General features: G+C 45.4%; 1 protein-coding gene across 1 annotated transcript in view; it reads right to left on the bottom strand.

Moving 5' to 3' along the window:
* Positions 1–3,635: 3,635 nt before the first annotated feature.
* The window catches only part of PREP (prolyl endopeptidase), a 112,215-nt gene continuing 94,267 nt past the window's right edge, over positions 3,636–21,583 (bottom strand). Inside the window, exons 11-15 of the mRNA XM_082730540.1 lie at positions 15,448–15,584; positions 12,729–12,823; positions 9,644–9,775; positions 7,112–7,268; positions 3,636–4,386 (exon numbers count right to left, since the gene is read on the bottom strand). Of these exons, the coding sequence (XP_082586666.1) occupies positions 4,092–4,386; positions 7,112–7,268; positions 9,644–9,775; positions 12,729–12,823; positions 15,448–15,584 (816 nt within the window). The 3' untranslated portion in view covers positions 3,636–4,091. The remainder of the gene's footprint in view (positions 4,387–7,111; positions 7,269–9,643; positions 9,776–12,728; positions 12,824–15,447; positions 15,585–21,583) is intronic.

Raw genomic sequence — 21,583 nt, 5'->3', positions numbered from 1 at the left:
TAAGTCAGCTGCCAATCTAATATTTTTACCATTGTATGTTACAGACTTCTTTTCCCGGGCTGCTTTCAGGATTTTCTCTTTGTCACTGAGACTTGTAAATTTTACTATTAGGTGACGGGGTGTGGGCCTATTCTTATTGATTTTGAGGGGCGTTCTCTGAACCTCCTGAATTTTGATGCTCGTTCCCTTTGCCATATTGGGGAAATTCTCCCCAATAATTCTCTCCAGTATACCTTCTGCTCCCCTCTCTCTTTCTTCTTCTTCTGGAATCCCAATTATTCTAATGTTGTTTTGTCTTATGGTGTCACTTAATTCTCGAATTCTCCCCTCGTGGTCCAGTAGCTGTTTGTCCCTCTTTTGCTCAGCTTCTTTATTCTCTGTCATTTGGTCTTCTATATCACTAATTCTTTCTTCTGCCTCATTTATCCTAGCAGTTAGAGCCTCCATTTTTGATTGCACCTCATTAATAGCTTTTTTGATTTCAACTTGGTTAGATTTTAGTTCTTTTATTTCTCCAGAAAGGGCTTTTATATCTCTCGAGAGGGTTTCTCTAATATCTTCCATGCCTTTTTCGAGCCCGGCTAGAACCTTGAGAATTGTCATTCTGAACTCTAGATCTGACATATTACCGATGTCTGTATTGATTAGGTCCCTAGCCTTTGGTACTGCCTCTTGTTCTTTTTTTTGCGTTGAATTTTTACGTCTTGTCATTCTGGCCAGATAAGAGTAAATGAAGGGGCAAGTAAAATACTAAAAGGGTGGCAACAACCCCAGGAAAATATGCTTTAACTAAATTAGAAGAGATCCAAAATCGTGAGTGGGGAGAAAGGGGATAAAAAGAGGTTCAAAAAGAAAGAAAGAAAAAAAAAGAAAAGAAAAAAAATTTTTTTTTAAAAAAGAAAACACCTGAGAAAAATGTAAAAAAGAAAAAAAATATATATTAGATAAACTAGTAAAAAATAGTTAAAAAAGAAAAAGGTAACAGTTAAAAAAAAAAAAAATTTTACCCGAAGGCGAGAAGAAAAAGAAAAAAAGAAAAATAAAATGAAAAAGAAAAAATTAAATTAACTGCAAGACTAAAAAAAAATCACAGGAAAAAAGCCATGAGTTCCGTGCTTTGCTTTCTCCTCCTCTGGAATTCTGCTGCTCTCCTTGGTATTGAAACCGCACTCCTTGGTAGGTGAACTTGGTCTCGGCTGGATTTCTTGTTGATCTTCTGGGGGAGGGGCCTGTTGTAGTGATTCTCAAGTGTCTTTGCCCCAGGCGGAATTACACCGCCCTTACCCGGGGCCGGGGTGAGTAATCCGCTCGGGTTTGCTTTCAGGAGCTTTTGTTCCCTGAGTGCTTTCCGTAGAGTTCCGGAGGACGGGAACACAAATGGCGGCCTCCTGTTCTCCGGCCCGGAGGAGCCGAGAGCCCGGGGCCCCACTCCTCAGTGCGCCCTCAGAGAACAGCGCCCAGTTACTCCCGTCTGCCTGACCTCCGGCCGCGCTCTGAGCTCACCGAGCCTGCGATCGGTTCAAGGTAACACCGAGCTGTGAGCTTACTGTCGGCTCTGTCTCTGTAGCTGGCTTTCCCGTTCCAATACCCGCAAGCTCTGCGACACTCAGACACCCCCGATCCTTCTGTGACCCTGCGGGACCTGAGGCCACGCTGACCCCGCGTGGGCTTCGCCCCGGTTTAGCCTCTGGACTGATGTCCCTCAGCGGAACAGACTTTTAAAAGTCCTGATTTTGTGCGCGGTTGCTCTGCCGCTTGCCGGGAGCCGGCCCCTCCCCCCGGGGTCTATCTTCCCGTCGCTTTGGATTCACTTCTCCGCCGGTCCTACCTTTCAGAAAGTGGTTGTTTTTCTGTTTCCAGAATTGCTGTTCTTCTTCTCTTCGATCTGCCGATGGATTTTCAGGTGTTTGCAATCTTTAGATAAGCTATCTAGCTGATCTCCGGCTAGCTGAAGCAGTCTCAGCTTGCTACTTCTCCGCCATCTTGACTCCTCCCCTCTGGTGGGCACTTTTTAAGTGAACTATAATGTTTATTCCTAATTACCACCTACAAGATGAGAGTTGGGATTTGAACCTGGGCCTGAGTGACTTTTCCTGAAGCTGAACCCCTACTCACTGTGTCTTTTCACTTTCTATTGCTCAGTGGGAGACCTCTGTGGGAAAGTAGGGCTAGATTCTGTGCATGCTTGAACATGTTCTGGACTGAGTGGAAACAACTCAGCTGCCTGGATCTCAGACTAACCACTGGTCTAAGAAAAAGGCTGCCTCTAGCTCACCTATGCAAAAGTTTTTTTTTTTTTTTTTTCCTGCCATGCTGGTCGGCATGTACGTGGCGGTTAGCCAGTGCTTGCATCTCTCGGCACCGGTGATACCGGTTCCATGAGCGCAGATAGGCGGGGCACCCCTTTCCTCTGGGGTAGGGTGGCAGCGGGGAGGCAACCACGTGCATCCCAGGCTCAATGACAGCCACACTGTAGGCAGCACTTAATGACACTTTACTAGAATACATGATTCTAGATGAGAAAAACCAAAGTAGCCAGCTTTCTTCTCTGTTGATATGTAGTGATGTACTTGACGGCAAACCATGTGTCTGATTTCAGGCCACATTTTGAGACATAGAGCACTGAAGAAAAGCACAAATGTGTATGATTTGGAAGACAGGACTTCTCTGGAAAAGGACAAGTTAGTGGAACAATGAAGCAATCTTTTAAGCCTTTTAAAGGTTAAGATACTTCATACATAATCGAGAGGAGTTATTTTTGTCATCTGAAGCAAGATGGAGAAGAAACGGTTTTTTCATAAATTAGATCAGCATTTCCCAAACTGATGCCTAAAGGAAGTATTTCAGGAGATTGAATGTCTTGAGATTGTATGAACGGTGGTTGGAGGAATGGTGTATCCTCCTCTTAAAACATTTAAGGTGGCAAAGGTAAGGGACCAACACTGTTTTAGGTGTGACTGTTTCTAAGTAGTCTGTGGGGCAAGAATAGCTTGGGAAATGCTGAAATTTCTGATTTGAAGGTAAGTTTGGATAAATGTATCTGGATCGTTCACTCATGTGGGTTTTATATGCCAGGTGCTCACATGTCCAGGGATACTTTGTAACCAGATTGATGGGTTAATAATCTGAAGCTTCTGGTCCATTTTTTTTTTTTCGGCATTAAGTATCCAAATCAAAAGAGCCCTCGCTCCCACGATCAGCTAATTAGTTAATACCGAAGCTTGTGAGCTGCCTCTAATCGCTTCATCCCCATAAACACGGGAGCTGGAATGGATGCGCCTTCTTCTCAGTGCTAATATTCTAGGGTTTCACTGTTTGGAAACTAAAGTGTATGGAAGGAACTCCTTTTTAGGGGGGGGTGGTGTACATTTATTTTTTACTTTTTTTGAAGATTTTATTTATGTATTTGGCAGACAGCACAAGAAGGGAGAGCAGCAGGGAGAGGGAGAAGCAGGCTCCTCGTAGAGCTGAGAGCCCGATGTGGGGCTCAATCCCAGGATCCTGGGATCCTGACCTGAGCCGAAGGCATGTGCCTTCACTGGGGCACCCAGGTGCTTGGCGAACTGCTTATTCCAATAGAGAAGTGACATGACCCAGAATGAGAGCCCTTCCACACAGGAACCAGAAACAAAGCCTTCCGTTCTTAAATAACATTTATTATGGTTGCAAAGAGGTCTTGTTCATGAGAAAGTTCTTGCATTCGAAGATATATTGGTTATGGTTATAGAAGCAGGTTTCACTGAGTGCTCTAGATGAAGGAGGCCTGACTACGACTCTGAATTCAGCAATCTAATATTCACAATGTGTTGGCTGCCACTTAGCTATTTATCCAAACATGCCTTTTAAATTTTTTTTTTTTTTTTAAACATGTGCCTGCACAGGGTGGAAAAAAAAAAAAACACCAAGGGCTTGCTAAAAAGGAGAAGCCTAAAAAAGATAAAATTCCCGCAGCAGTTCTGTTCCACTGCAGTCTGTGAGTGCAGGAACGGTGTCCGTGTGGGGAAGCATTACGCCCAGTGGTTTCTCCGTGTGGACGGTGTGAAAGCCCTTGAGGTTTTCTGCGGCTGTCAGGAGGGAGCGGGAGAGTCCGTTTACGGAATCCAGTCGATGTTCAGGCACCGCGCTATGAACGCAAACATATCTGAGACCTCTTCTATCACTTTGGCTGTGGGCTTCCCGGCCCCGTGGCCGGCCTTGGTGTCCACGTGGATAAGCAGGGGGTTGCTCTGCTTCCGGCTCCGACCCACGACGTACTGAAGGGTAGCGATGAACTTCAGGGAGTGGAGCGGGACCACACGGTCGTCGTGGTCGGCAGTGAGGAGAAGCATGGACGGATACTGGATGTCGTCTGCCTCCGGGAGCTTCACGTTGTGCAGCGGAGAGTATCTGAAAGGCAAAGGCAGTTTCGTGGGGCCAGACGGCACAGGCAGAGTGGTGGGTCCACGGGGCTGATCAAGGAAGGTGGGTGGGTGGGTGGACACAGGAAGCCCTGTGGTTTACCACCTAACTTCACTAGCAATAACTGTGGCTAACTAGTATCCAGGTGCCCACCGCTGCCTCTGCATGAAGCGCTGTGGAGGTCCTAGCTGGCCGAACTACGGCAAACTAGGGAGCTGCATCACGGATGTGGCTCCCGCTTTGGGAGGCTGGGTAAAGGAGAAACTCCCAGGGCTGAGAGAACCCTAACTGCAGGTGCACACTTGCGTCTTGAACTGTTCTGCATTCTTCAGACCGACTTTCTCACTACTACCAAGTAGATGGGCTTTAAGCCACTGACCGTGGATATAACTGGTGCCAGCCTTTCTTTTGTTGAAGCATACGGCCACTTTTTGCCCCTTTACATCGATAAAACATTTACTGCAGGCTCAGCGTGGCAGTCCCAGGAAGAACCTGTATGCTGTCTGGGCCTCTGGCTGGCTCTCGAGGTTGGGCAGAAAGAAAACGGCCTTAGGTGATGGTGACAAAGTTGGTAGAGGAGCAGGGAGGCACCTTCTCAAGTACAACTTTTCAGGTACGGAAACAAAAGGGTTTTAAGAATAAAAGTCTGGTCGAATTAAACAGTAATTGATAGTAGTAGTTAGTGAGGGGGTCTCTGGATTTTCTTCTTTACATTTTACTCAATATGGACGTCATGTTTCTCAGTGTTCAGTCTTACTGAATATAATCGGCTATTTTAGGAGAGTTTTATTTTGGCAGGCAAACAATCAAAAACATCAAAATTTCTGCTCAGTTAATCAAGTCAAGACTAGAACGTTCTGGAGTACAGCCTCCCAATAGATAGGGTGGGGGTGGCAATGGATCGGTTTTCTGATCTCATTTCAGAGTGTTCTTGGATCAAACCCAGCCTTCTAGATCAAGTTTAGTTCTTGGGGAAAAAGGTTTGGAAAACTGAGAATTTCTGCAGAAAATTTATCCAAGCTATTCCCAAACGTGGAAATCCAGCTCCATCACTGGGCAGGGGGAGGGCTTTAAGCTCCAGACGGTGCTTCATGGGACAAGCTGCTGGGTCTGAGCAGCTCCTGCCCACTCGGGCCCCTCTGGCTCGACTGTACTCTGCTGGGAGCAGCGGGGGTGAGAATATAGCCCCATGAGCGCAGGGTTGGAAAACTAAAGTCTAAAGTAGGAATACCACAGACAACTTGAGAGGAAGATTAAGTTACTTTTCTTTCCCAAATTAATTTTAAAAGTATTAGGTTCCATTGAATATTTTGTTGCCTTTGATACACAATTTGGTCAGTATTTTGAATTTAGATGAGACTCCCTAAGTGTGTATTTTCTTTACGTTAATTTGAACGACAGCTTCTTATTTAGCTTTTACTGGTATTTGTCGATGAGGTTATTTCAGAGATAAAACTTTGGTCATTTTAGTTGAAGAGCTGAAATCCACAAAAATCACCGAAAATGAAAGAAAAAGCTTGATGGGAAAAATAACTGTAATGAAATGTGGAGTCGACTGGGAAGACTGGGACGGGCCACGGGCAGTTCTAATTGTTGATGTCGGTCCCCAACCCCCTGCACGTGGGAAGTGAAGACAGGGAACAGCCAGAAAAGATGTAGCTTGTGGTCACGAGAGTCTAAATGTCTGCCATTTTCCCACTGGTCTTGCCAGAGCAGCTGAAGGATAGGAATGCAGTTGTACAATATTTTAATAACGTGATTTGCAGTTTCAAATAGATATGGTTATACTGAGAGGACAAAATAAATTTAATGTACCTGCACATATCTCTCTTTCCTTCTTAAAATCCCATACACAGACGTAAAGTACACTGACACCTTTTTCTATTAGTTTTTGATTGCTATGGTAACAAACTACTCCAAGTTTGGCAGCTTTTTAGAATAACACAGATTTCTTATCTCACAGTTCTGTCAGCCAGAAGTCTGGGTTGCCTCACTGGGTTCTCTGCTCTGGGTCTCAGGGCTGAAATCAAGGTGTTGGCTGGCTGGGCTCTTATCAGGAAATTCTGCGGAAAAAAAAATCTGTTTCCAGACTCATTCAGGCTGTTGGCAGAACTCCGTTCCCATGTGGTTATTGGCCTGAGGTCTCCCTTTCTTTGATGACTGTTGGCTGGGGGCCGTTCTCAGGTTCTAGAGCCTCCTTCCTCCATCTTCAAAGCTGGCAATGACAGAGCCAGTCCTTCTCCCGCTTCTAGTCTGACCTCCCTTTCTGCTGCATCCCCTGCCTCCAGCCGGAGAAAGTGCTCTGTCTTTCAGGGTTTGTCATTAGACTAGGCCCACTTCAGTAATCCAGGATTATCGCCTTATTTTAAGGTCAGCTGATTAGTAACCTTAATTTAATCTGCAAAGTCCCTTCACAGTGGCACTCAGCTTAGTGTCTGATTTGAAGAGACCAGGGGACAGGAATCTGGGGGTGGGAGGACATCCTTAGGATTCTGTCACATCTCTGCAGCTTGTTGTTTTTGTTAAAGACCAGATCAAAACAAGGAAGACAAATAGGTATTCCCATCACTTCCCCTACTTCTGCAGTAAATAATATGCAAATAGGAGACCCCAAAAGGGACAAAGAGTGAAACACTTCTCCTTCTGACGGTTGAGTAGTGTATCAAATCGTTAACGACATGTACCACATGTATCGTTATGAATTGAGACTTACTTGATAAGCCATTCAAAGTGTTGCTTGCTGTCCGAGCACCCGTAGTCGGTGGTCCAGGCGTGGCCGATGGTGTACTTATGGAACTTCAGCATGTCCATTACTCCCACTTGGGCAATAACGCAACCGAAGAGGTCAGGGCGCTGATTTGCACAAGCAGCTGAAACCAAGACAAAGAATGGACAAGGAGACATTCTGTCATTAAACATCTAGATAAAGACAAATCAACAAATGGTTGCTGTGGAGAAAAACCCCCATACATTTGGTGCTGGTAGTGTTGTGAGTAAGAGCTATTTGTACAGTCCAAGGCAGGGCCCGTAAGCCAGCACAGGCTCTAAACACTACTGGCACAGGTTCTTGTCCTGTTTTAAAAATATTCATCTTCATATACTTCAGTTACATAAATGTATTTCTTTGCTTGGATAAGTCAATATTTATTGAACATCCCCTCATGTGCCTGGCGCTGGAGTCAGATCAGTGAAGGTTTTAGTGGGAAGGTTAAGTGAAAGAGTGATTACAGTGTGGGAACCTCCCCTGTGGGGGAGTTCAGGGGCTGTGGGGTAAGGAGGTAGGGATGTTACGGGAGGAAGTCCCAGCAACGCTGGTGTGACGAACAGCAAGTCAAGGGAATCTGGATGTCTCCTACCTCTGGCAAAAAAACGTAGTTCACACCCTGATTCTGGGTTCAGTGCTTATTCCTAATATCAGATCCTGAGTCCTACCCTGGAAGACCCGGATTCTCTCAGATATGAGGGGCAGGAATCTATCCCTTTAAATAAAGCCTCAGCACCCTGAGAAGGGAAATCCATTTTTGCAAGTTGTTCAAGGAACCAGGTTTGCCAACAGATGTAAACCAATAAGCTGAAAATATAAAGGAATTACTGGATGAAACAGTCCATTACTGAACAGCTCTCCCACTCCTGGAATCAGATGGTATTTTCAATATCCTTTCCCATTAAATCTTAGATGTATTTGGGCTTCGTTCCTCTCTTCTACACTTTGCGTATGATCTGCATGCAAATTCAGAACTACCCAGAATCTGAATCTCTTCCTGCAGTTTCCATCGCCACACTCCAGGGCCAAGCCACCACCGTGGCTCACCGGGACAGAGGCCTCCTACCTGGTGCCCACTTTTCTTCTCCTGCCTCCCTTAACACCATAACACGATCAGTCCGAGAGCGATCCCATTAAAAAACAAGTCAACTTGTGACACTCCCCCAAAGGCTTCACATTTCCCAGAGTAAACCAGGTCTGTCAGACTGGCTCTGAGGTTCTGCCTGATTTCGCCTCCTGCCAACCTCTCCCGACACTCTCCCTCACTCACTGTGCCCAGCAGCAGCCAGCCGTAGGCCTCTATTCTGTTGCTAGAACACTCTGAGCCCTTGCTGGCCTCCGGTCCTTTGGCGTGTGTTGTCTGCCTCTAACTAGAACAAAAGTTCCACAGGGGCAGAGGTGTTAAGTCTGTTTGATTTGAAACCTACCAACGCCCTTTCTAAATTTCAACAAATTATTTTGGACATATATATATTACCTACATGGGGAATTTTTTTTTAAGACTATATTCTATTGGGGTAAAGAGTAAGAACAGGTGTTCAGGTTTTGCAATGACTCAGTATATTTCAAGGATAAGGAAACAAGTGAATATGCGCCCGCCCCCTTCCAAAACAGTGAATTTTCACGTGTGTTTTAAGTGGAGCCTACATTTGTACAATGGCCCCTCATATCCTAATGACATTGGATGGAGGGCCCAGCAAGCAAAGTCCAGGCTACCATAAATGTTCATTCTAAGGAAAAACGTCATTAACTACCCCAAATGAGGAAAAGTTACTTAGAGGCCATACCACCAGGTTGAAGGAACAGAATCTAAAACCAGCATCACCACTTTGCAGCTGTGTGACACCAGGCAAGCGACTCAAGCTCTCTGTGCCCCCGGGTCCTGGTACACGGGACTCCTACCAGTTCCCGTCCCACAGGCTGCGTGCGTGACAAACGAGAGCACACAGGCGAAGGGCTCAGCGCTGCGCCGGGCACACGGGGAACTCAGCGAGTGTGAATTAATACCATGAACGACTTCCTGCCTGTCCGCCGTGCGTCCGCGTGCTAGCTGGCAATCCTTCGCCACTCCTCCCTGCACCCACAGCACGGGTAATTCAACAATGCTTAGTGGTGATCACTTCTTACAAGTTCTGCGTAACACAATCACAGGGGTTCTCAGGCTCAGTCTTGTGCTGGCTGAAGCCCAGGAAGCTGTGGACCCAGTCTGTGGGGCTGAGGTCCCACCCAGTGTGCAGCCCCGAAGAGAATGGGGCGGGCGGGGGGGTCATGGACAGCCTCTCGGGCTATCACGAATCAAGCCTGTGTCCAGTGGGTTCAGCTGGGTCACTCTGTGTCATTTATCAGATGCCCTGAAACAAATGGGTTTTGCTTTCCTTGCTCCCACCCATGAGCCAAAGAAAGTCAAGAGTTGTCTACGGGCAGTGCATCCGAAAACCCCAGGAGTGTAAACTAGTAAGTACGATCGAATCCAGTTCTCACCCACTAAGAGGCCTCCGTTTGAACCTCCATTAATAGTCAGCCTCTTGGGAGAGGTGTAACCTTCCTTGATCAGATACTCCGCCGCGTGCTGAAAGTCATCAAAGCAGTTCTGTTTGTTTGCCAGGATGCCACCTGCAATGTGCCGAAGTGAAAGACGGTAAAGAAGCAAATCCTTAAAAACAACAGCAATAGAAGTTTCACTTAAAGGGAATTCAAATGATAGGGCAGAGTTTCAACTATCGATTACTGACGCACAGCAGGCTAATCCCACATTTAGAAGAAATGCCTCAACTGAAATTTTGTTATGCATTATGGAAACTCATTAACACCACTCACGAGTCCACAGGGTGGACCTGATCGCTTGTGCCAGAGAACCAGGAGGATGATGGAAGTGGGAAAGCAGGTAACCAAAAAGAACATAGATTTTTTAAAAAAAATTTTAAGATTTTTTTGTTTATTTATTTGACAGAGATCACAAGTAGACAGAGAGGCAGGCAGAAAGAGAAAAGGGAAAGCAGGCTCCCTGCTGAGCAGAGAGCCCGATGTGGGCCTCGATCCCAGGACCCTGAGATTAGGACCTGAGCCGAAAGTAGAGGCTTAACCCACTGAGCCACTCAGGTGCCCCGTGAACCTAGATTTTAAAGAGGCTAAGCTTGAGCTGTGCTCAAGCCTTTCTGTGTAGTGAACAAGGAGCGTATCTCAGGGACGGATGGCTGCGAGGCTGTGAGCTCACAGGGGTGCTCCTCAGCCCTCCCCTCGGCAAGAGTTGGAAACGGTATGGCTGAGTAATAAGGTACTTGGTTTCACCCCTATTTAGAGAATGTAGTAAGCAAGAGTGAAGCAGGGGGATGGGGGTGCACAGAGTAGCCTGTTATGGTTTCTGAATCCTTAAATTAAGATCTGAGCCATCTTCCCAGAGAATCTGAATTTTCTCATCCGGTGCATAAAGCCAAACAAAGAAATTATGTAAAGAGAGGAACATCTGTAAGGTCTTGGAATATCTGAAAGTAAAGGCCAAAAGCCAAAGACGTGCCCTCAATGGAAGAGATGTCTGAAGTAACTGCCTGGGACATGAACAAAAAACAGACATGGGTCTAATTAGATACTTGAGATTAACCACTTCTGCAGAAATTCAACTGAAGATGGAGCAGTGCTACCGAAGAAATTTTTTCATATCAAAACAAATGTTATTAAAATTTTAATAAGAAATTATCAGTGCATTAGAACAGCGAGAATTACTTAGTTTCCAGGAATAATATCATTTTGGGTATATGACTATATTTTTAAAAGAGCATCAAATTTTAAACTCCATAAACAGAATGGAATTTAGATCTATCAATGTTTAGTATATATGGGTCTAACTGGAAAAATCCATTTCTGGCCCCTCGACTGCCTAAACTTGGAGAAAGTTTATCAATCAGTCTAGAAACAGATAGTCTACTTTTAGACTCATTCAAGCTCCAAACTGCACCCCCGCAGGGCTTTTAGATAATTAAGTTGGTTAATTAATACAGAGATGAGGGGCACTGGCGCCTGTCACAGCACGATGCACACCTGGTGGCCAGAGGGGGTTTATGGAGAAGAATCTGGGTTCTCCAGGAGAGGGCCACGGGACCAAGACTCCATGCAGGGGTGTGTGTAAGTATGTCACAAACAATTTAACGAGTAAATGATGTGTGTTAGGTGGTCCAGACTTCACACACGGAATTGGAACATAAATATATGAGATGTAGAGATTATTTTTCTCTGATCATCTCTTAATATCATAGTATGATTTTAATGTAATTAAACTCTAATATCAGGTCAGGGTCAAAATTATACAATGACAATTGATTAAGTCTTTAGGGATGACACTTGGGAGTAGTCGCCCTAAATGACAGCGGGCAGGCGAGGCGCCCAAGTGTTAACAAGAAACCTCACCCTCGCTGAGATGCTTGAGTAGTTAGTGTGTTGTCGGATGTCAGCCTTTGGGGTGCTTGTTGCATGTTCAGGGGGTTAGGCTTGGCCTTTCTACATCTTGACATCTAACAGGTACTTATGAAAAATCTCTTTACAGATCTACCCTCATCTTTGCAGACTGGATTTGGTGCAGAAAACCACAGCCTTTGGCCTCCGGTTCAGGAACAAGCGGATAAATGCGGGGCTGCTGCTCCTACTGTGGGAGAAGACCCTGGCTGCCTGATGCTGCCTACCAATGCCAGGGCCTGGAGGCTACCTTTGTTCCAGGAGGCCTTCTGATCAGGGATGGCAGATGATGGGAGTGGGGAGAAGCCTGGGGCTGCTGGGACTGAAAGTGCATTCCCACACCCTCCTGTGGCTGTTGGTTAGTCAAGAATTCCAGACACAAAAGGCTGGGGGAAAGGATGTGCTCCATATGTAAAGAAAAGGAAGGGATAAGACTTAACAAAAAAAAACAAAAAAACCCAAAAAAAACATGGACAGCCTAGGGAATGACGCTTACTACAAAAGTAATATCCCCAATGAAGTGAACACATGCTTCAGGAGGCTGGAGAATGGAGACTGAATCATGAAAAACAAGTGAGCTCTCAAGCCTAAAACCTGCGCATGACAGAGTCACAGCCGTAATATTAGGAGGATGCTACATCTTGGCAACATTGGGGAAATCAGAGAACGCAAGCAAAAGGATGCTTGCTCTGGGAACAGGAAAGCTCTATTTGGGGCTGCTCCTTTTAAGACAAAATGACCTGGTTGAAGATGGCCTTATAATGCTAACCAGAGAGCCTGGTCTTGACTCTGGAGAGATCGAACAAATGCCAAAAAGTGCCCTGCAGACCCACTTCTGACCGTGATAGATAAAAATGGGCCCACACATTGCTAAAAACCCCATTCTGATGATGCTCTATAGGGAATGCTTCTGAAAAAGTGCATATTTAATTAAAATAAACAGAGTACAAAGGAAAACAAAATTGAAAAAAAAAAAAACGGAGCTGTTTCTAGAGGAGCTGTGATGCCTGCAACATGTTTGAACATCTCCTTATTTTTCACTTGTCTAGCCCAAACGCCTGTCTGCTCCTAATCCCAGCAGCTCATTCAAACACACTGGTGGCTATGCTGTGTTTCTCACCTTTATGCCACGTCTCTCCGTACTCGCCGCCTCCTCGGATGTTGGCCACTGCAAGGACACCGCCCATGTGTCTCACAAAGATGAGCCTGGACACACTGAGAAACAGTTCAAATAATGAAGCTTCCCTTAACCACCTGGTAAGGACCACGCTGTCTCTCTCTATCCAAAAAAAATATATTCCCGAAGATACTCCACATGTAATATTATTGAAATAGGAGTCCGGTAATTTTCTATCACTTGATTAAATTGCAAAATAGAAAAGTTCTGATTAATGTGTAACTGCAAAGTTCATACATTTTCATATGCATTCAATATATCGCATTTTTCTGTGCTGGTAAATATTTTACGATAGGAAGTGGGAATACACAGGTCATAATGCAAAGAGAGAAAGAACCAGAAGCTCTCATTTCATGCCGCATCTGTCTTTTAATGTCGGCAAACTGAGTATCTCCAACCACGTGACACAGCCCTTGAGTGAGCGGCTCGGGCTTGCAGGAATCCTCAGTAGGGTCCCCGCTTCACAGTTTCTAGAATCTCTCCCCCCATTGTTCAAGCTAGAATAAAGCTGTTACTGAAACTGGGGTTTTAAAGAGGTGTTCCAGTTTTCCAGGCATTTAGATGCTGAATTAGGTAACTAACACAAGGTGTGAGGGGGTTGAGGAGACCAGGGACATGGTCCAGAAAGGAAGCATGGAGGGCTCAGGACTGGAGAAAGTTTTCTGGAAATAAGCAGAAGGAACTAGAGCACAAAGCCATTAAGTAAGTCCTTCGGGAAATGTGGATTTTGTTTTCTCTTCCTCTTTCCACTCGGACCCTAACGGTGCTAAATGACATCCATCCTTTCTGCTCGCTGAGATTAATTATCATTCTCCCTCTTAGTAGCTGGGTAAATGCAGGCTTCTGTGACCTAGGGTTCTAGAAGGCCTTGAGTGCTGACTTGTTGGGTCTTGAGGACTCAGAAAAAAGGGGAATTAGGGGAGGTGATCATACCACACAACTGGATTGGCTAAAGAGATTCTCAGTCACTTGGTCTTCTCATCAGCACTGTTCATGTCCTCCTGATGATCTCTACAGAAGCTCCCAGCATATCTGCTGGGTTCTGGGATAAAAATGGTACAGGTACCCTTCCTTTCTCATCTCTCAAGTCCCAGGGGAGCAGGATGAAACCACTTGTACAAAGGAGCAAAGACAAGCAGTTTCAGCTATAGATCTGCTCGGGAACAGGGCTGTCTCCATGCAGGATGCACTGAAGGGACTAAGGGAAGTTGGGCTCTGGTTGCGAGTCTCTTAAACTCACTCTCTGAAGGAAACACATGCTCATGGGCCCCACACTCAGGTGTCACCATGACTTGAAACCGAAGCTTGAATTTCATCATTTTGAGTGATAAAGACGGGCAAACGAGGCCACATTTTATTTTTAAGGATTAGGTTAATCTAATGAACCAACAGGTACTGGTTTGCATTCTTAGACTAATCATCACAGAGAATAAATACAACCTGTGGCCTGACCACACAGACATGGACATATGAATGAGAGGCCCATGTGACTGCCTGGGAAACCGGCAAGAGGTAGGCAGCCTGTCTGCGGCTCAGGCCCCGCCCCGAATCATGGCTGGTGTGGAGGAAACCGTGCAGAAGGCAGAATGGCCCTGCCGCGGGACGGGGAATGAGGAACCACCCGCTCCACCCTTTTAACTGGTTTCCCTTCAATGTATTCTTGTGATGATCTTCCAAAAATAGTGCGCTCTGTGATGATTTTACAAGTTCACCAGGTCCTCACCAACTAAAGGATAAAATCCAACTTTGTAACCAGATGTCCAAGGTGCTTCGCAATGTGGCTATAAGCTCCTGTGGGCCAGGGACCTTGTTCATACCTCATTAAATCCTCAACATTGAGCCAACAAAAACTCAAAAACAAAGCAACAGTTTTCTTATCTTCATATGTGGGGTGGCCAGTTGGATCTACACTGATCCTATGTCCTGGTAGTCGCCAGCCCATACATTTCTTCCCCAACAGGATCAGATTTTGTATGAGGCTCTATTCAGAAGTTGGCTCATGGTTGGTCTTACTGGTAGGAGACTCCTTGTTTTTACTAAAAATGCTTAGAGCAGATTCCACTTTAAACTGTGAATGGGATATTAAAACCAGGTTTTCAAATAACTGACAGAAAATAGTTATTTAAATAACAGCAAGTGTGGCAATGCAGATTTTTCTCCCTGAACCTTACTTATTGGGAAATAACCACATAAACAGTTTAAAATGGATGAAATAATGGCACATAGAGAAAGGATACTTATGGCTGAATGTTAAGATGGTCTATGTTAAAACTCTGTGGTGCTGAAAAATATAATCAGTAGCTGAAAATTCATTCTTTCTCAAGAGAATGCTGAGGTCAGTGGCGGGACAGCAAATGACAAACACTGCAGGGTCGAGATTCCTTCCGTCCGGACCTCGGCTGACCCCCCCCTTCCACAGCCTCAGCATCTAGCTCTCAAACAACCTAGTCACCAAATACAAAAGATTAGCTTGTGATTCTGAAATTCCTGACCAAAAGGGCATGTACTTAAAACACAATCTTGCCCCTCCACACACAAAAAACAAGAAACATACAGCTACACACATCTGAAACAATGAGTTAGTGGACGAGTCTCTGGTTTCTTCCCACCACAGGGAGAGGATCCCATTCACGCCGACGTTCTGGGAGCGCTCAAGGCTTACCTGTAGTTGGGCGTGATGGATATGTTGAAGCCGCCGTAGCCATATAAGAAAGCAGGATGAGAGCCGTCCAGTTTTATGCCCTTTTTATGCACAATGAACATTGGAATCTTTGTGCCATCCTTGCTGGGGTAGAAAATCTAGAACAAAAGAGAGCAGAATGGATTTTAGTATTCGTTAGCGCTTGCTTTTAGATGGGAGAGACGTGCCGGTAGTCTGCTCTCTTTAAGATGGTGGGAGAGACGTGCCGGTAGTCTGCTCTCTTTAAGATGGAGAGCAGCACAACGGAGAGCCAGTCCTCCTGAGTATCTGATGCGAAGCATCTTTCAGTTTTAAGGAGACTCTGTGGAGTAAAGGAAAGTGTCAGGAAGTAGGGAGACCTGAGTTTGAATTCTTACTCCACAAGGAGCTAATTAAGTTACCATGGCTAAGCCGTTTATCATCCTTCTGCCTTGGTTCCTCAGCCGCAAATGGGGCCATCGTGTCCACCAGAGAACAGAGAAAACAGACCTTCCGTTCTCTGCTCCTTATCACCCTCCCAGGATTGCAAAAGTCAGACTGGCCATCCTACCAAATGATTCAACCTAGGGAGACTCTTCCATGGAACAAATTTCCTATTCAACTTTCTCTCTACACATTAAGATACTCAACTCTTCATTTTTCTGTGTTCAGCTATTATTAAGTAAATGTTAGCAACTATGAAATAGGTATTAGGTGAGAGAGAAGAGCAATGACAACAACAAGGAAAGCCTCTTATTCCTGGGTAAAAACATTTTCTCTAGCATTTTTTTTAAGTAAGGCTCTGCATCCAGCAGGGAGCCCAACGTGGGGCCCGAAATCATGACCCTGAGGTCAAGACCCGAGCTGAGAGCAAAGTCAGATACTAAACCGATGGAACCACCCAGGCACCCCATTCTTCAGCATTTTTAATTAAGGCTCATCACACCTACCAGAGTCTCGGGCAACCTTGGGCAAGTTTGGTCAACATTATTCATTACCACTTGGATAAAAGGAGGAAGAGAAAAAGGATAAGAAAGAGAAAACTTAATGCTAATCCAGTGATAAGCCACCAAAAACAGATAATGGTTTCTTCCAGAAAGAAAAAACAGGGAACAGTTTTCTCTTTGGGCAAACACGGCGTCTTTATCCCAAATGATATCTGGAAAGTATTCCCGCTCAGGAAAGTCTTGCTGACCTCCCATGTTATACCCACGGACATAAGCCTTTGCACTTAATGTGGTTTGGAGCCACCGTCCATCCAAAGCTTTTGACGGTAGCAGTTCTACTGCAGACGGCTGCCACAAAGTCCCTGGCAGGCGACGGGCGGTGGGGGAGTGGGGGCACAGATGCAGCCAAAAGCACTACAGGGGGAGTAAATGCCTGCACGCTTGGTGGTTTTCTGAAACCTGCCAAGAAATAATAGCAAAAAAAAAAAAAAAAAAAAAAGCACTGGTTTCTGACTCTGGAGAGAAATACTGAGAGAGATGTAAATTTGACAGTTTGGGAATCATGGAGAATATTCCTCAGCACTCAAAACTATCAGAAAGGACACACACTTTTTACTGAAGGTTGTTAGAGGCTGCCAGTTAGCAGCGTCTAATAGACCGTGACTGTGTGGGTGGTACGGGTACAGGCAGTCAGAGAACAAGCTCCAAGTCACTGGCTGGGGCTGATGAGTTCAAATACAGGGCCTTCACCTCAGATGGGGTTGGGGGGGTGGGGGGGTGGCGCAGGGTCGGGGGGATCTGGAGTTCTCCAAGCACAGAAGGGGCAGGGGAGCAAATCGGCTCACACGATTCCACCTTGAAAGAATCCTCTGTTCAGAAATCACCTTCCCTCCAGCTTACACCTATCCTCAACCCCTGCCCAGCACCTCCTTTCTCTCCGGTCCAGCTCACCCGCCCACGACACCCTCCTGTGCTCCCTGCTCTCTGCCCAGCCAGCGGGGCTGATGCACCCCTAGTTTCCACTCAGCTGGCTCTCCTGGAGCACTGTTCAAGTGCTCCATCTTGGTGCCCTGTGACAATGTGGCCCCTGTGGTCCCACTTCTCTTGCTGCCCCCTGGAGATGTGCAATGCCTATGAGTCAGTGGGCAAATCTCCCTCCCCTTCTGGCTCCGGGACAGAGGAATCCTTTTAGAATACCAGCAGAAGCACAAAGTCCCCTTCACGCCCGTAGCTGCAAAAATACATCCAGGCTGAAGTTGGTGTGGTTCAGATGTTAAAATAACACCACTTTGAACGCTGTCCAAAAGTGAAAGGGCACTGTGAGGAGGATTACAATAAAATCACCTTCCAGAAAACTCCTTACAAGAAGGCTATTTCAGAGTTTATCACACCTCTGTACACACACACACAGTAGTGCTCTAGGCCATTTCCATTTATGGTACAGCGACTGATAATAAACCTGAACCTGACTCCTCAATGAAAGGGCAAATTGAATCCTGAGTCCTTTTGTAACCACGGTAGGAATCCATGTGAACATTTTAGAAATAGTCATTACAAGTAGCCCAGCCATTTTCCATCACACACGGTCTCCTTCGACTGAACGGAAACTGCTTTCCTCTTGAAGCCACTTCCTTCAGAGCTTTTCTTCAAGAGGCTCTGGGGTGTCTCTCCCACTGCTCTGGCTCTGTCTGGCTCAGAAGAAAAGCTAGTAAACTGCTCATTTTCATTGGCTTCCCAAACCTCACCAAACCAAAAGGCTCCCCTTCAGAATCTCGCTAGTGGTTCTTCAAGCTCACTGTCTGGGCCTAAGCATCTGAGACGAACATGCTGGAAATCCAGCCTCCCGGACCACATTCCCACAAGCCCTGACTCTCCACGTCTTGTGGGAGTGCTCGAGGCTGCAGACTGAGCAAGTCTCCCATCTACACTGGTACAGGTGGATTGGGGCTCAAAAACTAGCCACACAGTCTGCTTTTATCACCTCCTGTATCCCTGTCAATTACATTCACTAAAACCACGTGTCTTCCCGGAATCCCTGATAATTCAGTACGGGACTCCTCTCTTCCCCCAGTTTTCATGCGATTTTTCTTCAGTGCCTTTAGCGATGAAACTGATGACCTGTCCAGCATCCTGTCCTTAGATGCCTGAATGCCTCACTGTCCGATCTTAGCTTCCACACCCCCCATCCGCTCGTTCATGCCAATGTTTGCTGGGTGTCCACCAGGTGCCAGGTGCTGGATGTAGAGACGGACGAGAGCAGGGTCATCCCTTCCCTCACGGGGCTTAGGGTGTACAGAGACAAGGCAGCAGGCACTACAAACACCCATGACCTTGGCTCTGTCTTTGCCCTCAGATCCTGAAACTCTGCAAGGAACGCCGATGTTTCCTCCTGTGACTCCAACCTGTTCTTCCACGTTCCTTCCCTTCCCGATTCCTGAGTATCTTCCTTTTTCTTTTTTTTTAGCTCTTACCACAACATTCAGTCCTTCATATTCTCTCTGGCTCTGTCAGCCTCAATTGGGCTCCAGACCCTTAGCCAGCCCTCTCGCTGTCATCAAATGCCAAATGCCTGAATCCTCTAATTCTAACCGAAGTCACCGGATTCCTTCTCCTCCAGGTTGCGGGCACTCAGAAAATGCCAGCTCGCTTCACTGCATATTAGTAATACCTGAACTCATGGGCTCTGAACTTAGGCTTTAAGTCAGTTTTCTCCTTTCCCTAAACGAGTTCCTTACGGTTCTCCTCCTTTCCTTCCAACGTCGTTCCTAAATGTCTTCCTTATACCCTTTTTTGTCCCCAAATCAATTCCAGAGGAGCTGTTGCCGACACTTTACATCTTCCATTCCTAACACCACCCATTTGCATCCCCTACTTTTTGTCTTGCCTGTTGTCCCAGAGGCCATCTGCCTGGAGTTCTTAAAAAAAAAAAAAGCCTTCTGCCAACTTCACTCACCCTCTACAACCCGAGAAAGACTCAGCCTTGATTCTAGTCTTTGCCAGTCCCACCACCATCACACTCCCGACCACCACCACGTTGTCTTTTTGCATTTTCTCCCCTTCCTTGGCATGCAAACACACTCAGAGTTTTCCCATCCTATGTAACAAAACAAAACACCAAAACATTTTGCGTTGCCCTGTGTGCCCCTGAAGCTAAATTTCCATGTCTTTCTTCCTGATCACACAACTCCACGGTCACCTACATGACTTCTGACCTCATTCACCACTAGTGGCAAAGTGGTGTCTTTACCACTTTTTTTTTTTTTTTTTGAGATTTATTTAATATTAGAGAACACAAGAGCGAACAAGTAGGGGGAAAGGCAGAGATGGAGAAGGAGAGAAAATTTCAAGCAGACTCCCTGTTGAGTGCGGAGCCCTATGAGGGTTCCATCCCATGACCCAAGATCATGATCTGAGCTGGAACCAAGAGTCAGATGCTCAATTGCCCTAGCTACCCAGGCACCCCAGCTTTACCACCACTCTTGAAGGGCATCGGTGAGTGTTTCTGTCTTTCTCCTTACCCCTCCAACTTCATCTCTGTTCCAGTGGTGCATGTCTTCCCAAGGTTTTCATAAGTTTATAGAGACACTTCTACTCTTACATATCCACACACACACAGGTTACAGACATGTGATGCATGGAGTTATGCTAATACTGGCCTAAAACATAGACCCTCCTCACACAGCAAGATATCATGGGATTCCTTCCATGTTAAAACCTCCAGATTTGGGACGCCTGGGTGGCTCAGTTGGTTGGACAACTGCCTTCGGCTCAGGTCATGATCCCGGAGTCCCGGGATCGAGTCCTGCATCAGGCTCCCAGCTCCATGGGGAGTCTGCTTCTCCCTCTGACCTTCTCCTCGCTCATGCTCTCACTGTCTCTCTCTCAAATAAATAAAAATAAAAATCTTTAAAAAAAAAAAAAACCCTTCAGATTTACCTCATTAAAAAAAAAAAGGCACAAAAATTGAAAACCAAACCAAAAAACAACAAAAAACAAACCAAACAAAAACAGCTGCCTAAATGTTTCATTGTATGAATGTACACAATGCATTTAATCATCTGCTTACTGATGGATATTCTGACTGTTATTTTTCTCTTAGCAATGATGGAATAAGTCCCTTTTAGATAAATCTCATATATTCATGCTATGATTTCTGTAGGATATATGTTCTTAGAAATGAGACTGCAGATCAAATAGATGTGCATTTAAAAATTCAAATTCTGACAAATAATTCTGACAAATAATTCTCTAAAAATGGTTTATTAACTTAAGTCCCTAGTAACAGTGATTACCTAAGAGTCCATGTCTTATCTGCAGTGGATGCTACAATGGATTTTAATTTTTGCTAGTCTAACAGGCGAACTTTACCATCTCATTATTGCTTTAAGATTATTTTTAAATTCACAAACATTCTCATCTATTTATTCATCATTTTATGTCTCTTTGTCAGAAAGCAAAGCATTCCTGTTCTTATATTGTTACTTTTCTGTTTATAGAAACTCTTCTTACATCAAGAATATTAACCTTTTTCCTAATAAGTTTTGTTTGTATCTCCTCCCCGTCTATAACACGTCTTTTACCTTTCTTCGTGGAATCCTGAATATACACACCACACGGATAGGTAGGGGTTTCTCACCCCAAGTAATGAAAATTTTTGTATTTTCACTTTGAATTTTTACATTTATATTCAGAATCCATTTTTGCATATGGTCTTCCCCCAAAGACCAACTATCACGAACCACTCACGGAAGGATTGTTCTTTCCTCACTATTCAGAAACGCTACTTCTGAACTGGTTTCTTCCCAGGCCTCAACTGTTTTAATTTCTATCTGGCAACAGCTTCTTTGGCTTCCTGGGTGGAGTGGATCTTTGGTTCTTTTTCTTTTTCATTTCTCTAATTCCTTTTCAACCTTCCTAATTGATCCATTACTAGGTCTTCTTCTCATCACATGCTACTGTGTTGCAATTTTCTATACTTGGTCTTCCCTGCAAATCCCTCCTCTGCCATCCTCAGAGAGCCCTAATAAATTACTCTGTGCTAAGGCCCTTCAAGTCCACATGTGGTCTCCCAGGGTGGGTGGGCCCTCTACCCCTCCACGTCTCCAAACCCAGATAGACCTGGGGACATACTCCTCCTCCGGGCTCTCTTAGTTTGGCTAATACCAGTGGTCCCTCATTTCTCCCTCTTCTCA

This window comes from Mustela nivalis (assembly GCF_964662115.1).
Source record: "Mustela nivalis genome assembly, chromosome: 5".
Lineage (NCBI taxonomy): Eukaryota > Metazoa > Chordata > Mammalia > Carnivora > Mustelidae > Mustela > Mustela nivalis.
This window is presented reverse-complemented; position numbering and strand designations above follow the sequence as displayed.